Source organism: Papaver somniferum, chromosome 1, assembly GCF_003573695.1.
Source record: "Papaver somniferum cultivar HN1 chromosome 1, ASM357369v1, whole genome shotgun sequence".
Lineage (NCBI taxonomy): Eukaryota > Viridiplantae > Streptophyta > Magnoliopsida > Ranunculales > Papaveraceae > Papaver > Papaver somniferum.
Genome location: NC_039358.1, coordinates 225,547,571 through 225,562,758, shown reverse-complemented (window position 1 = coordinate 225,562,758; position 15,188 = coordinate 225,547,571). Strand labels below are relative to the sequence as shown.

Sequence of the window (15,188 nt, the reverse complement as noted above, 5' to 3'; positions counted from 1 at the left end):
CACGAACTAATACTATCGGGCTTCAAGTTATCATACTAGGTAAAAGCATTATCCGTAAGTGATTTCGGGAATTCGCGCATACAAAGGCTTTCATCCTGAGCGTACGCGTTCATTGCTGAAATAAAACGACTGACATGCTCCCACGCGTTTCCTTTTCCTCCATATGTTTTAAACTTTGGTGATGTATAATCTTAAGGGTATGAGTAGTCAGCGACCTATACAGAATACGGGGGTTCCAATGAATCATAAGCATCATGTTTTTTTACTCGATAGTTGGCATCTAAGTATTTTGCAATCGCGTCTTCCGTCATGCCCAGGACGGTACCTTTTGCATTAGCTACTTTCGTGGTTACCATGTTCTGTCCCCTTGCTCGCTTGAGGCGTCCGCGTAGCTCCTGCTGCTTCTTGATGGAAGCATCTAGCTCTTCTTGCATTGCAGAAATTTCTTGTTCGTCTATCTCAGCCGCGGCTTTCTCTTTAAGCGCTTTTTCTTTCCTTTGAGATGCTCCTTCTCCTTGTACGATAGGTTTAACAACTGCCGCTCGGATATGTATCTCTTCATCGCTTTCTCCATGTATATCTTCCATAGTAACAAGGTCCGGGTTAGGAAGTGTTCCACCCACTGGTATCTCTTGGCTCGCACCTGGGAGTATCATGCTGGACTAGAGGCTAAGAACCTCTCACTGTGGTCGCAATGTTGAGGGGTAAAATGTAGGAAGGAGGAACTATCCCTAATCATAGAAAGTACTCCCAAGGAGAGAATATGTTTATGGATATAATGGGGAATTAATGATGCCCCCAAGAAGTGTACCTTATTTCCCTTTTATAATATATCTCTTACGGATAAACACCCATAAGATTAACATATTACTAAACTACCATTTCCCTCTCCTTAAGTTAATATCAAACCCTAAAAGGATTCCTCTTTAGGCCAAAGCCCAACTTCCTTAATATGTTCTTATGTGGACTAGGACTTCCCATCTTAATGGGTTAGGCCTAGTCCCCAAGTCCCTTTTATTCCTAAAAAGGGGAGTCTTGGTAGGTTAAGGGGAGGCTATTTGTATGATTAATCATTTTCATGTATCAACACCGGTTCAATCGAGTTTGACCGGTCAAGATAAGGAAAACGGTTAACCATTAACAGTTTCATTGAAAACGGACAATTGGTGACCGTTATTTGGAGAACGGCTGATCAATGCCCGTTTTTAAAGTTAGAACGGCTAACGATTAGCCGTTCCAAGAAGTCTCTGAGAAAAATCGCAAGACCCAGACCCTTCCCAGACTGATGTGTAAAGGAGTTTGGAAAGTGGCTGGGAAGCACCACTAAACCCAGTCTACCTAAATGTCAGGGAATTCACCAAATAACATTTTAGTTGTACTAATTTGGTCCACCTTCCCTCCGCCACATGATCTGCTATGGGTATGATTTTTAAAACCTGAATGGGAACCCCAAAATAACATCCGATGGTCAGATTTTGATGGTCCATAATTTGTCCACCCTTAACTTTTCCATTTTACTTTTGGAGAAATTTGGTTTTGTTTGGCTTAATGCCGGATGTTTGACACAAATAGAGCCGAGCAGCACACTTGCTAGGGCTGGGAGCTAGAGCAGCAGCAGAGGCACGGACAAACTGCTCCCCTGGCCTTAAGCCCGTGATTTCTATAAAAACCCTATCTATCTTCTTCTTCCCCAAAATATCTCTTTCATCGAAACAAAACAAAACAAAAATGGCTACAACCGCCTCACTCCTCCGTTTCACTCACTACCCAACATCTCAAACCCTAAAAAAACCCTACTTCCCATCACCACTCCCCCCACTCCGATTCAACACCAGCAACCCACTCACCTCACTAATCCACACCACCACCTCAAAACCACCACCACCATCCTGCCACAGAAAATCCACCACCATCTCATCATCATACACAGCAGTACCAGCAGCAGAGAGACTCATCACAGCCGTAGCTTACTGTCTCCCATTCTTCAATGGAATTCAATACGGCCGCTACCTCTTTGTCCAATACCCGAATCTAGGGGCACTGTTTGAACCAATTTTCCCATTACTCAGTCTCTACAGATCGGTTCCTTACGCAAGTTTTGTTGCCTTCTTTGGGTTGTATATTGGGGTTGCGAGAAACGCTAGTTTGAGCAGATTTGTTAGATTTAACACAATGCAGGCTGTGGTTCTTGATGTTTTGTTGGTGTTGCCGTTGTTGGTTCAGAGGGTGTTTAATCCTGGGAAAGGGTTAGGGTTTAAGTTGATGATGATGGGGTATAATTTTATCTTCGTGTTTATTGTGATTTGTTTTCTGTATAGTGTTGGGTTTTCCATTTTGGGGAAAACTCCTTATTTGCCTCTTGTTGGTGTTGCTGCTGATAGACAACTTTGAGTCTGTGTTTGAGGAGATCTGGGTTGTGGGTTTTGTTTTTTGAGGTGTAATGTAATGGAAATGGAGAAATTTGTTAATGGAATGGAGAAATTTGAGATTTAGGGTTCTAATTTTGTGTGTTTTTTGAGTTCTAATTTGTGCATTTTTGTTGATTTCTGATCTAATTTTGTGAAATGCTAAAACCTTGATTTCCATCTGAATGCAAACCAGCTGAGTTTGCAATTTGACATGGTAAAAGCTCAAGAGTTGGGTCTGATTTTAGCCGGACTGCACACCATATAGCCACAGAACTGTCTGAGCCTGAATGCATTTCAGGCAGCTGAGGTTGAATTTGACTTTGTATTAGCCGGACTGACTGAGGCCTGTTAATGTTGAGACTAAGACTCGAGGACTCCAAACTGCAAGTCACAAGAGAGGCAAAGGACTATGAACAGATTGAGGCAACTCATGTCTTAGAACAATAGTCTAAAAATTGACAACGCCATTGCTGATGCCTCAGATTAACATGAACAGAAAATGGATTACAGAGGCAAACATCTGACCTATTTCAAACACTCGTAGATTTCATATGATTGTTATTTCATACATCTCTTACACTCAGAAAAAAATTGATATGCACAAAAGGAACAAAAAAACTGTAAATATACAACTAGCTAGGAATCACAAATTCTGATCTGGCATAACAATGACATCACTTTCTAGGTAACCTTCTCCTTCATGGTTTCCCTCTTGTGTTCTACCATCACTTCCTAGGTTGCTCTCTATTTCATGGTTACCCTGTTGTATTCCATTATCACTTCCTCGGGTGCCCTCTACTTCACGGTTGCACAGTAGAGGCATATCACCATTTTCTAGCAAGGGTTCTTCCTCCATGTAATCTTTTTCCTGCATGTAATCTTTATCAGTAAGGATGTGATACAGATCTGTTCTCATTTGCAACAATGCAGAAACATTTGGGTTTGAGCCCAGAGAGAACGACTCTTCCAGTAAACTTATTGCTCTCTCCCTTCGGTGTCTCTGCATAACAAAGCAAAATGATTGTGTTAGAACATGAGATGCTAAAAACCATGATTTGCGGAGATAAGTAGACCAAATGAGAACAAATGCGTACCCAATCTTCGTAGTCGAATGATCCACTAGTACTTGGCTTTTGAGTTCCTGACAGTTTATCAGGGTTCTGTACTCGAGGATGACTAACTGTTCTGTACCACTCCATATATGCAGCATCACAATCTGACGGCCTGATTACAAAATGCCCGCGCTCTAGTTCGGGAAGTAAGTGATCTTGCCAACAACCCCAGTACTGATACTTCCCTTTAAAGCCCACCACATACCCATTGCTATCTTTAGGTCTACAAACTTCTACAGGTAAGAATGGACTGCTGGGAATGCGTTGGAACCTGCCAAATTGACGTAGCACTCTATCAGGATGATATGGTTCGACAACTTCAAATGCAGTCAAGCATCCTGAATAGAATGCTATCTCGTCAAATGCGTGATGGTCGCGTGAGGCTTGATATGGATTCCACGTAACCTATAAAAGGAGAAAAGAATGAAGTTAGTCAAAAGAAACTTGTATAATGAAGCATAAACATGTAAAAGGCATACAAGTCTTACATCCTCTGCTTTAAGTGAGTCCAACTCCTCTCTCATGCAGATTAACTCCTGATCTGCATTTGCAGAAGCAACCTTTGGTATCCACTTTGCTGTCCGTGGCCATTCCTCCGTATAATCTTTATTGGCAATGGGACCACCTATCCAAAAATGTTCCCTAATCCATACCTAAAATAGAATCTAGTTGAGCACATGATATCTAATAAAAGGCATATTTACAAACAAAAGAAAAAGATATACCTCTAAAAGAGTCAAACACCCGCCAATTTGTTGAACACTTGAACGGGATGCCAGCCCCAAGTGGCGATATTGAAAAGCTAAAGCGCTAGCTCCCCAAGCATAATCAGTTACTTTGGACAAATCCTCCAACAACTTCATGTACACTACAGGGACTTTGGTACCTGTCTTGTCAGTAAAGATGGTACATCCCAGGAGAAACAATAGGTAACCCCTCACCGCAAAATCAATTTCTTCTTCGGATTCGTGTTGCTTCCCGGCTAGATTCTCCATCAGCCACTTCATTCTCACCCTATCTCCTCGACATACACCTAGCTCATCAATTATTTTCTGTTCATCAATCCGAAGGGTTCTACTTAGTATTTCTCGTGCTTCATCTTCATTTATAGACACCATATCTTCATTTACTGCTTTGCCTTTAACCGATATGTTCAATATCTGCTTCACATCATCCAACGTAATGGTCATCTCCCCAAACGGGAGATGGAACGTGTTTGTCTCAGGATACCACCTCTCAACAAAAGCTGAGATAAGTGGTCGACTGACATGCTTGTAGGGAAACTTGGCTAAAGAAGACAGTCCACTTGCATGCACCTTATCTCGAAACGCTTGAGACTCCTTTTCTAAATTCCATTGTGCTAGCAGTCTCCCATGATGATGGAGTTTCAATGCACCACGTTCTTGACCATTCCACACACTGGAGGCTACATGGGTGTTAAAGCTTTTTAAAAGTGACTTGTCTTTTAGACCCTCTAGAAGCGGTCTCCCTAGATCAACTCTTGCATCATCAGTACACGCATTTCGTTGTCTTTTTGCTCTACGACTAACTGAGGATGTTGAGGCACTAACTGAGGTTGTTGGTGCACCCTCCTCCAATACAGCTAAACTAGTCAGAGGCGCCGACCTTTTTAATACAGATTTACCTTTCTTTCTAGCCATATGCACCTCCTAAAAACACCTGAAAACAAAAAATATCACTCCGTAAACTCGAAAGCACGTAAATCAGAAAAACCTAGCAAGATATGAGTGAAGAAACACACTTCTTGAACACTTTTATCGTTCATCGCATACTAATAATTTAGAGTTTAAAGCACACGGAACTACTAACCACAAAACATACTCCGGAAATCAAACAATGCAATTCAACATTCCCATAACATAACCAAACAGTGATTGAATTTGGAGCTATATTAACCATCACCAATCAATTAGTATAAACTATCCGTTATTGATACAGTATTAAGTAAATTAGAACACCCATTTTAAAGTTTTTTCACTACAGAGAAAAAGGAAAGGCTTAAAAATTTAAACCCTAATTCCATTCCTTTCAACTCTAATAGAAGAACCCCTAAGAAATCTATGCCACAATAGACAAAAGGAAAGACTATTGGAGATAAATACAAGAATATTGAATTGAAATCCAAGAAAAAATTAATGTTCTATAACTAATTGAGATGCTGAAATCTTAAAATTTAACTTACTTACCAGCCTTGACTTGAGATTGGGTTGTTAAAAATTCCAGACTTCGGGTGATTTTCATAAACCCTTGTTCAGGATGAAATCAAATGGAGATGGTTAAATTAAAACCCTAGAAACGGAAACAGAGAGATATAGAGATTAAGAAATTAGGGACGCCTCAAAAATCTTGGGTGTGTCGTGTTGGAATAAAGGGCGGAAAGAGGATAAATATTTCATTACACCACAAAAGTATTTTTCTTCTGGGAAGACCCAAAACCAAAAGGGCCAAAGCGCTTCTTTGACTGTCGCCAAAATGTCAAATATGGGGAGTTCAACACACACACCAGGGAAGCACGGACAAACCAGTATTGGAATCTTGTCCGCGTCAGACACGCGACGGACATAGAACACGCGTGGGACACCGACACGACGTATATGTAGAAATTTATATCTCATTTTACTAATTGGGTAATCAAATGGGTTATGAAAATTAGTATAATAGTTAATATTTGTACAGATGGGCTAACCTAATGGCATATAATTGAGTTTTTTCATGTATTTGCGTGATTAATGTATTTAATATATCATAATATTATGATATTAGTGTATAAAAATTATTTAATTAATATATATATATAAACGTGTTCGTGTCCTGATGGTTTTGAGTTTGCCGATTCCTGTGTCCGTGTCGTATCCGTATCAGTGTTTCCCAGACACACACCGACAGATTCTCCCCAAATTTATCACCATAGGGGATCTGACGGAGAGAGAAAGAAAATCTATCCGGATTAGCAAAGGTGAACGTGAGTCCTATCGTTGGTGTATTGAGAGATTAAATTCAGATTTTATTTTCGGTCAACATTTTGGGTCACATATTTATGCGAAAACAATTATATGTTGACTCCTAAAAATCTCCCATATTTTTCCATTGGAAAATAAAAGAGGGATTCTAGTATTGGATGGTAAAACACTGAAGTGGATTCCTTGTATCTGTGTATTCATCGTGGGCTATTCCTCGAAAATATGTATTTCATCCCAATTTAGTTAAAGGTTTAGGTTTTCCCATGTATATTGAGAAAAGGGATTAATTTTTTTCCCCAATATATCTCTTAATAATAATTTCTAAAATTGTTAAATCTCATATTCCCTCCATCCTAAATTATTAGTCCGCTTTGACTAAGTCAAGATATTAAGGAGACCGGAAGAGTTAACAAAACTATCCCTATTAAATGATATATTATTACTAAAATTAAAAGGAGTATATGGAGTATGTAAGAAAAATACATTGGTAATTATAATATTTATAGAAATGTTTAAATAGAAGATAAAAATAAAAATCTTTATGGATTGATTTAGTAGATTTGTTTCCTATTGAGGAAGATATCATTTAATATTTAGATTGGTGATATTTAAAATAATTTTATAATTATAAAAATTTGAAGGATATATTTGAGAGTTTGACTAAAAAATATGACTACAAACAGAAGCTGGACAATATTTTAGGACAGACGAAAATAGAATAGAGGACATAAATTTTAGAACAGAGAGAGTACTTTTTAACAATTTAATAAAACCATAGAGCATCTATTTTTTCGCTGTCATTATGCTAAATCTGTTTGGGCATAAGCCCCAAACCCAGTTCAATTCCAATTCAATAGCTCTGTCTTATTTTTTTTATATTTGCAAATCTCGGATAGAAGTTCCGAATAGACGATAAAAATGGAAGTTATTATAAAAAAAATGTAGCTCGAAGGAAAGATGTAACAGAGTATTTGAAGAAACACACAAATCAGCTCCACAATTAGCAGTTGACATTCAGCGTCGCATACAATTTTGGCAAACTCATAGTCGAAACAATACTAATACTACAACTAGATAGGAAATGAATCAAAACAATACGGAGGAAAATAGATAACTGACCAACATAAAATAAATGTTGACGCAGCTTGGATTTCTGCTGATAAACCAGCAGGTTGTGCTATAATATCTAAAGATGATGCATGTGATTTTGGGAAGGGAAGAGCAGGACCTAGCACATCAACATCTCAAGAAGAAGCATACGAAATAGGATTGTTACAGATATCCAAATGGGCTAAGGAGCAAAATCTTAACAATTTCAGCGTCCAAGGAGAATGCAGGAATTTTTTGGACTATTTTAATGGGAACCAAACTTCCATTATTGGAAAAATCAAACGATAATGGAGAAAGTCAAAAAGGGAATCAGTTCCTATTCTAATTTTTATGGGTTTCCACTTTTTTCCTAGATCGTCAAATAATGTGGCCGACATTTTGGCTAAGGAGGCAAAATATTTTAGATGTAGTTTAAATTGGGATTATAATCCCCCTTATTGTGTTAATCATGTATTATCAATACATAATAATGTTTGTAAAGAATACACTCATTCCACATTAAATGACTCTATTTTTTTTTTTAAGGTTACTAACTCCCTAAGTTAGTTTTTTTAATGAATTACCAATTTGGAGAAATAAAATCTCCTGATTTTTTGCGGGTGAAATAAAAACCATATTATCCTTTACGAAATTATAAATAAAAAGGAACTAAAACCTTAATTATTATGTATCCCCCATTCTCTATTTTTCTCCTCTTCTTCTATTACTTCTCTCTTTTTCTGCTCTTCTTCATTTCTTCCATTACTTTCTTTAATGATTAATACTTTTCATAAAAATAAAAACACAAATGAAATAGTCGATCGATATTTATTTGATTGATTTTTTATGGTATAAATTTAAAAATTAGATTTCAAATTTTAGTTTTAGGGACTCGGTCGGCATTTTCTTCATGATGAATTCAATGCCGAATGTTGCGTCCGTATAGAATTATAGGACGATGAATTTTGAATTCTGGACTAATTAACCCTACCGAACAAACTCCAACTGTTTGTGATATAGAGAGAATAAATGGATAGTGATAGTTCATCATTGGACCTTAATTGTCAACAAAATACATTTATGCCGATTGACTATCAAATTCTGGCATTGTCTTCATCAGTTCCAGAATGCCCAACTGTATGATTAAGGACATCCCTTATCATTTAAAGACTAATCATAAAAGCTTCTAGTTTTTGTTCTATTTCCTAGTTTACGTACTACTCTTTATAGTTTATTCTATGTTTAGGAATTCTATTCTAGTTAAACTTTTCTAAATTAAGAAGATGAAGATAATAATAGTTTGATAATTATAATTTTGATAACAATGTACTTGTTTTCAAAGAGACAAACTGTTTATGGATGATTCTTTGGAAACGAAATTCATTAAGCTATCTTCTGATGTTGAAACCATAACTGAAAGAGTCGCTAAACTAGAGTATATATGCCTGCTCAATTAGCCACTATTATGGAATTTCTTGGTATTCAACCAAAAGAAACTGCTGAACCTTTAACAAAAACTTTGGATTCATCTACCAAGCAACAAGGATAATCTGTTTCTACACCGCATGGTTTTGTTTATACTGTTGATATTCCCGAAAAAGTATTAGAATCTTTGAAGAAGAAGAAACAACATGAAACTTTTCTTTAAAATCCAAGATTTTTTTTTTATGTATTCCAACTTGATAGTGATGATGATAACACTCTTGAGGATGGACAACACAAACGATGGGTTGAAGATAAACGTCTTAGATCCGGACAGACTCCTTATGGATATTTACCAGAATACAAGTTAAAGTTGATATTCCCAATTTTAGTGGCAGTTTCAAAACTGAAGAGTTAATGGATTGGTTTTACGAAGTTGAATCATTCTTTGAATTCATGGATGTACCTAATGAATCCAAGGTTAAGCTAGTTGCTTATAAGCTTAAAGGTGGTGGTGCTGCTTGGTGGGAAAAAATTTGTGAGGATAAAATCAAGTATTCTAGACCTCCAGTACGTACTTGGGAATGTATACGTAAGTTGCGTAGAGAAATTTTAACCTCAAGACTATAGGAAACAACTCTTGATTAAGCTACAAAATCGTCAATAAGGAGATCGACCTGTGGAAGAATATGTTACTGAGTTTTACAACTTAGTTGCTCGTAATCAAATACATGAAACATAAGAAAAATCAGTGGCACGTTTTATTGAAGGTTTAAGACAATCTGTGTTTACTATGGTAGAAGTTATCCAAAAAGCTATCAAGATTGAGAAATGTCTTTCACGTACTTCAAAGTCTCCTCAATCTCGTTAGCCTCGTTATACAAATACCTATAAGACACAACAATTTTCGGGTACCTACCAAGATAATTACTATTCGTCTTCTCCAAATTTTAGTTATCCAGAAGAGAGTCCGCCTCCACTTTAACGTCAACCACAACCACCGATTAGTTTCTCTTTTTTTTAGACACCATTACTTGCAAATACTTAACCCATCTTACCATCTCCTACTGAGATTCCATCCATTCAGCAACAACAATCCAAACTATCTAGTATTAGGATTTCTCATAGAAAGCAACAATAGTTTCAACCTAAATCTAAGAAACAAAACACGTATTCTAAGTTTTGTGGAGATAAGTGCAATAAATGTAATCAACCTGGTCATTCTTCTTCTGAATGTCGTCGATTTAATGGTTTTATTAAAGATAATCAAGTTAATAATGAGTCAAAAGATACTGAAGTTTTTGATGATGATGAAGGTGATGAAGTTGAAAAATTTGAGTTACATGAAACATATGTTGATCACCTTATAGGAATGATTCGTCCGTTCATGCTTACTCAACCCTGTTATTCTCAAATGCATAGTATTTCTAGAACAAAGTGTTTTATTGGTGGGAAAGTGTGCGACATGATTATTGATAGTGGGAGTGTAGACAATTACATTGTATCGGTTGTTGTGAAGAAGTTAGGTCTACCAGCTACACCACAATATCCTAATCCTTATTCTGTAAGATGGGTTAATAGTCTTTCAACTCAGCATATTACACATCAGTAGGGCTGTCAATGGATCACCGAATATTCGATATCCGTCCGACTCAGTTCGAATCGTTAGGATATTATCCGAAATTTCGGATAAAGGATATCAGATACAGATACCTTACCAGATATTCTTACTTTAACGAAACGGATACGGAAAAGGCATTATCCTATAGGATAATATCCGATATCCGTTAAAGAATGCATATGTAGTTTTATTTTTATGTTTTTGAATCATATATTTAGTTGTTAACTTCGTAGTATATGAAGACCTAGAAATAAAAATATTTTGGAAGATGAAAGACATAACTAGTTTTGTTAGTTATGAGAGAAGGGGAGAATTTTTCAATTCTGGTAGAGAAGATTTGAGTTTTGTCTAAATCTAACTTAATGTAATAATTTATAAAGTGAAAATTTTGCATTTTTGATCAAGGTATTTGGTTTTTTAGTTGAATTTCCTTAAGGTTTCTTTGATTTTTTGGTGATTTATGAAATATAGAAAAAGACTAAGAATAGATTTAAATTTTATTATAATGAATTACTATCGGATATTATCGGATATCCAAAAAATTTATCGGAACGCGTACAAAAAATATTTTAGGATATCCGTGGGATACTATGGATATCCGGTAATCCTTATTGGTAACGGATACGGAAGAGGCCATATCTGTTTCGACAAGTACCGTTGACAGATCTACACATCAGTCTGTAGTAAACTTTTCTTTTGTTGGCTATGAAGAATCTGTGCTTTTGCGAAGTTATTGATATGAATGCTACTCATCTTCTTTTGGGGATACCTTGGCAGTATGACATAAAAGAAGTTCATAGATTTTTTTTTTTAGAATACTTACACATTTTATAAAAATGGTAAAAAGATGACTCTGTTTACCTAAAGTCTTATTCAGTGATCACAGAACATATTGATTCCAAGACTACTGCTTTGGTGGCTACTATCTTACGTTCTTTACATTCAACTCATACTTTGAAATCTCATGAAGACAACAAACCTATGGTGCAAATTCCTACTCAGGTATAACCCTTGTTATCTAAATATAATGTTTTATTCCCTGAAGAGTTACCTGCAAATTTACCACCTTTGAGAGATACACAACATTGCATTGATCTAATACCTAGAGCTTCTTTACCCAATCAAGATCATTATAGGTTAAGTCCCACAGAACATGAAATTTTGCAGGGGAAAGTTAATGACTTATTGGCTAAAGGGTTGATTAGACCTAGGAATAGCCCTTGTGATTGCCCTGCATTCTTGGTGCCTAAAAAGGATGATGGTTGGAGAATGTGCATAGATTGCAGAGGTTTAAATCGTATCCCAATTCCTTATAGGTTTCCTATTCCTCGCATTAAGGATATGATTGACTTGCTAGCTGGGTCAATTATTTTCACCAAACTTGATTTGAGAAGTGGATATTATCAAATAAGAATTAGGGAAGGGGATGGACGGAAGACTGCTTTCAAAAACAAGAGAAGGTTTATATGAATGCCTTGTTATGCCATTTGGATTGGCTACTTCTCCTAGCACCTTCATGAGACTCATGAATCAAGCATTACAACCCTTTCTGAGTAGGTTTGTCATAGTGTATTTTGATGATATCTTGATTTTTTGTAACAGTTCAAAGGAACATCTAAACCACCTATCTCAAGTGTTTAAAGAGTTATATGATCATTCTTTGTTTGTGAATTTGAAGAAATCTACTTTTATGTCATCTGAAATCACATTCTTGGGATATGTCATGTTTTTTAAGGGTAATCATGTAGATCCTTCCAAAGTAAGGCTATTATGCATTGGCATGTTCCAACTTCTATCAAAGAGGTGAGAAGTTTTCATGGTTTAGCTTCCTTTTATATGCGTTTTGTGAGAAAGTTCAGCACCATTGCTACACGTCTTACAGATTGTTTGAAGCAAGAAAGGTTTATTTGGACTGAAGAAGCTGATAAAAGTTTCAATACACTTGAAGAAAGACTATGTTCAACTCTTATTCTTGTCATGCCTGATTTTTCCAAGCCATTTTAAGTTGACTGTGATGCTTCTAATATTGGAATTGGAGAAGTTTTATCTCAAGATGGACATCCAGTTACACAAAAGAAGTGGTCTACATATGAGTTGGAGTGCTTTCTCTTGTGCAAACACTTAAACAGTTACATACTTACTTGGTTTATCGTGAGTTTTTCATCAATATTGATAATCATGCGTTAAAATATCTTCAGACTTCAGCTAAGGTTAATCGTATGCATGTAGATGGATGTCAATAATTAATAGGTATACCTTTTCCATTAAACACAAAAGTGGAAAACTGAATCAAGTTGCAGATGCTTTAAGCAGAAGGAGTCATCTTTTAGCTACTCTTCGCAATGAAAGTTTTGCTTTTGACACAAAAGATATTTATGCCGAAAATGCTGATTTCAAGTTACTTTGAGAACAATGCAGTTCTTTAGCTCACAGATTTGATGATTTTCTCATCCAATATGGTTTTTTTCTCATCCTAATTTTTTGTTCTTTGTTTGTAGTAGTTGATTTCAATGCAAGTACCAATCAGGAAAAAAGTGAGAAAAATATGAAACCTTTTGCAGTAGAATAACAAGGAAAAAGGAAGAAGCAAAGAATAGAGAAGGGTTTCTTTGATAAGGACTCATATCGTTACATAGATAGATTATCTTGTATATACATGGAGAGGGTAAACCAAAAGACTAAAGGGGAAACCAAAGGGCTTCTGTTTTTGGACCGCACACCCATGGGCATGGGCCCTTTAACACTCCCCCATGTGCGGTTCAACAGAACTTCGTACGCATTGCTTCACATATAGTGTTTCGAATGTAGTTCTTCAAATGTCGTTCTCTCCTTGATGACTTGTGCCAAAATCAACTTCCTCATTAAAACTTTGACAAGGAAAAACCCATAGGGATAAAACCTTGGTACAACTCTTCATATGTAGTACTTCACATGTTGTCTCGTACTTTACATGTAGTTCATCACATGCAATACGATCTTCAAAGATTGACGAGTCTAAGTTAATTGCCTCATTAAAACTTTATCAGGAAAACCCAGAAGAACAAAACCTGAACTAAAGAAAATGAGTACAATACTAAAGAAACTTAGAACATAGTTGGATTCGTATATACGTTGCCTCATTAAAACCTTGACAAGGAAACCCAGTGGGATAAAACCTTGACTAAGGGAAAAGAGTACAACGTGAAAGATGCAAGTAAAGGTGATCTGTTGCAGATGATCACTTTGCTCCGTTGAAGTGGACTAGTTGCTTTACAACTCCTAAGGCAGAAAATCCTCATGGGAAAGACAATAGCCTTAGTTGGGAAATTACATTCCCGGTGTTTGTTGTTGTCTCATTAAAAACCTTTCCAAGTAACAAAACCCTGTGGGAAAAAGTAACCTCGGTGAAGGAAAATAGTTCAACACACCATTAGATGCTCCTCCTGATATTAGACAATTTTCATTAGTCCAATGCAGTCAAAAGGAGTTTATCACACTTTACTTTGGTGACTTGAATGTTTATAGGACCATGTTGTTGGTTCTGGAAGTTACGTTGCTTAACAGACTATCTTGTTTCATTTCTTTGATTCAAATATTTTCAGTAATATCAACGCGATCTTTATCTCTTCACACATACAACAAGAGCACAAACATCTTTACCTAATTCTAATTCCTCAAAACAACTCCATTCCTATATCATCTCAATATAAAACCATATCATATACATACAACAACCCATTCATCCATTCCATATATGAGTTTCATTTCAAACACCTCTGCTTTATTCTAATCATTCATCTAAATTTATGATTTCATAACAATCACATAAGTTCAACAACAAAACGAATTAACTTTACCAATTTCTTTGAGAAGGATAATAATTACCTCAATAGTCTCAGACCTGCAACTGAATTAGCTTCTTATGAATTTGATTAGATTTGGATATCTTCATCTTTTAGTTCCTCATTACCAATTCCACCAACACCATCTAATATTCGAATCCATGAACCTCAAAACTCTGTTTCATCAAGAACCCTAAATCCAATCACCTTCCTCAATTTCATCCTCTGAAACCTTAGCTTCATCTGTCACACAACTTTAAATCCTCAATTCACCCATTACCCATCTCAAACTCATCAACTTAGAACGTCACTTTCATCTTCCTTGGCTTTCCATATAAACCCTAACTTTCTCGATTCACCAGTGAATCAACAGCAGAACTTTAATTCAACTACAACCCTTCTTCTCTTCATCGAAAAACAACTCGATTAATCTCTTAAATCACCTAAGAACTCGAATTCAATCAATCAATTCATCTTCAACCCACGGAAACCCTAACTTCTAACTTACAGCAGCATCAACATCTCTTCTTCTTCTCATGATCAACCAACATCAACACCACCAATTACATAATCTTCTGCACCTACTACGATCACAATAATTTGTTTAACCTCTCAAAACATCTCACTCTCGCCTCACAAAACAACGACGGGAGAAAAGAAAGAAGGAACGAGAAGAATGAAGAAGAAAGAAAAATAAGAAAGAAAGAAAAAAGCGAATATGAGTTTATCTGCTC

At 36.3% G+C, this 15,188-nt stretch overlaps 2 protein-coding genes across 3 annotated transcripts; one reads left to right on the top strand and one right to left on the bottom strand.

Annotated features, from left to right (window-relative positions):
- Positions 1-1,691: 1,691 nt before the first annotated feature.
- On the top strand, positions 1,692-2,501 carry LOC113337698 (protein TIC 20-II, chloroplastic-like). The gene has a single exon (XM_026583296.1). The coding sequence runs from the start codon at positions 1,729-1,731 to the stop codon at positions 2,389-2,391; it is 663 nt and encodes a 220-aa protein (XP_026439081.1). The 5' UTR covers positions 1,692-1,728; the 3' UTR covers positions 2,392-2,501.
- A 411-nt stretch (positions 2,502-2,912) lies between these two features.
- LOC113317567 (protein MAIN-LIKE 1-like) lies at positions 2,913-5,911 on the bottom strand. 2 transcript variants are annotated; one of them, XM_026565733.1, is made up of 5 exons: positions 5,724-5,911; positions 4,246-5,200; positions 4,009-4,173; positions 3,503-3,925; positions 2,913-3,408 (listed from the first exon to the last, which is right to left on the bottom strand). In XM_026565733.1, the coding sequence occupies exons 2-5, from the start codon at positions 5,179-5,181 to the stop codon at positions 3,052-3,054; spliced, it is 1,881 nt and encodes a 626-aa protein (XP_026421518.1). In that variant the 5' UTR covers positions 5,182-5,200; positions 5,724-5,911; the 3' UTR covers positions 2,913-3,051. The 2 variants fall into 2 exon arrangements, with proteins under 2 accessions (XP_026421518.1, XP_026421516.1); XM_026565731.1 differs by having other exon boundaries at positions 5,728-5,910.
- Between the last annotated feature and the right edge of the window lie 9,277 nt (positions 5,912-15,188).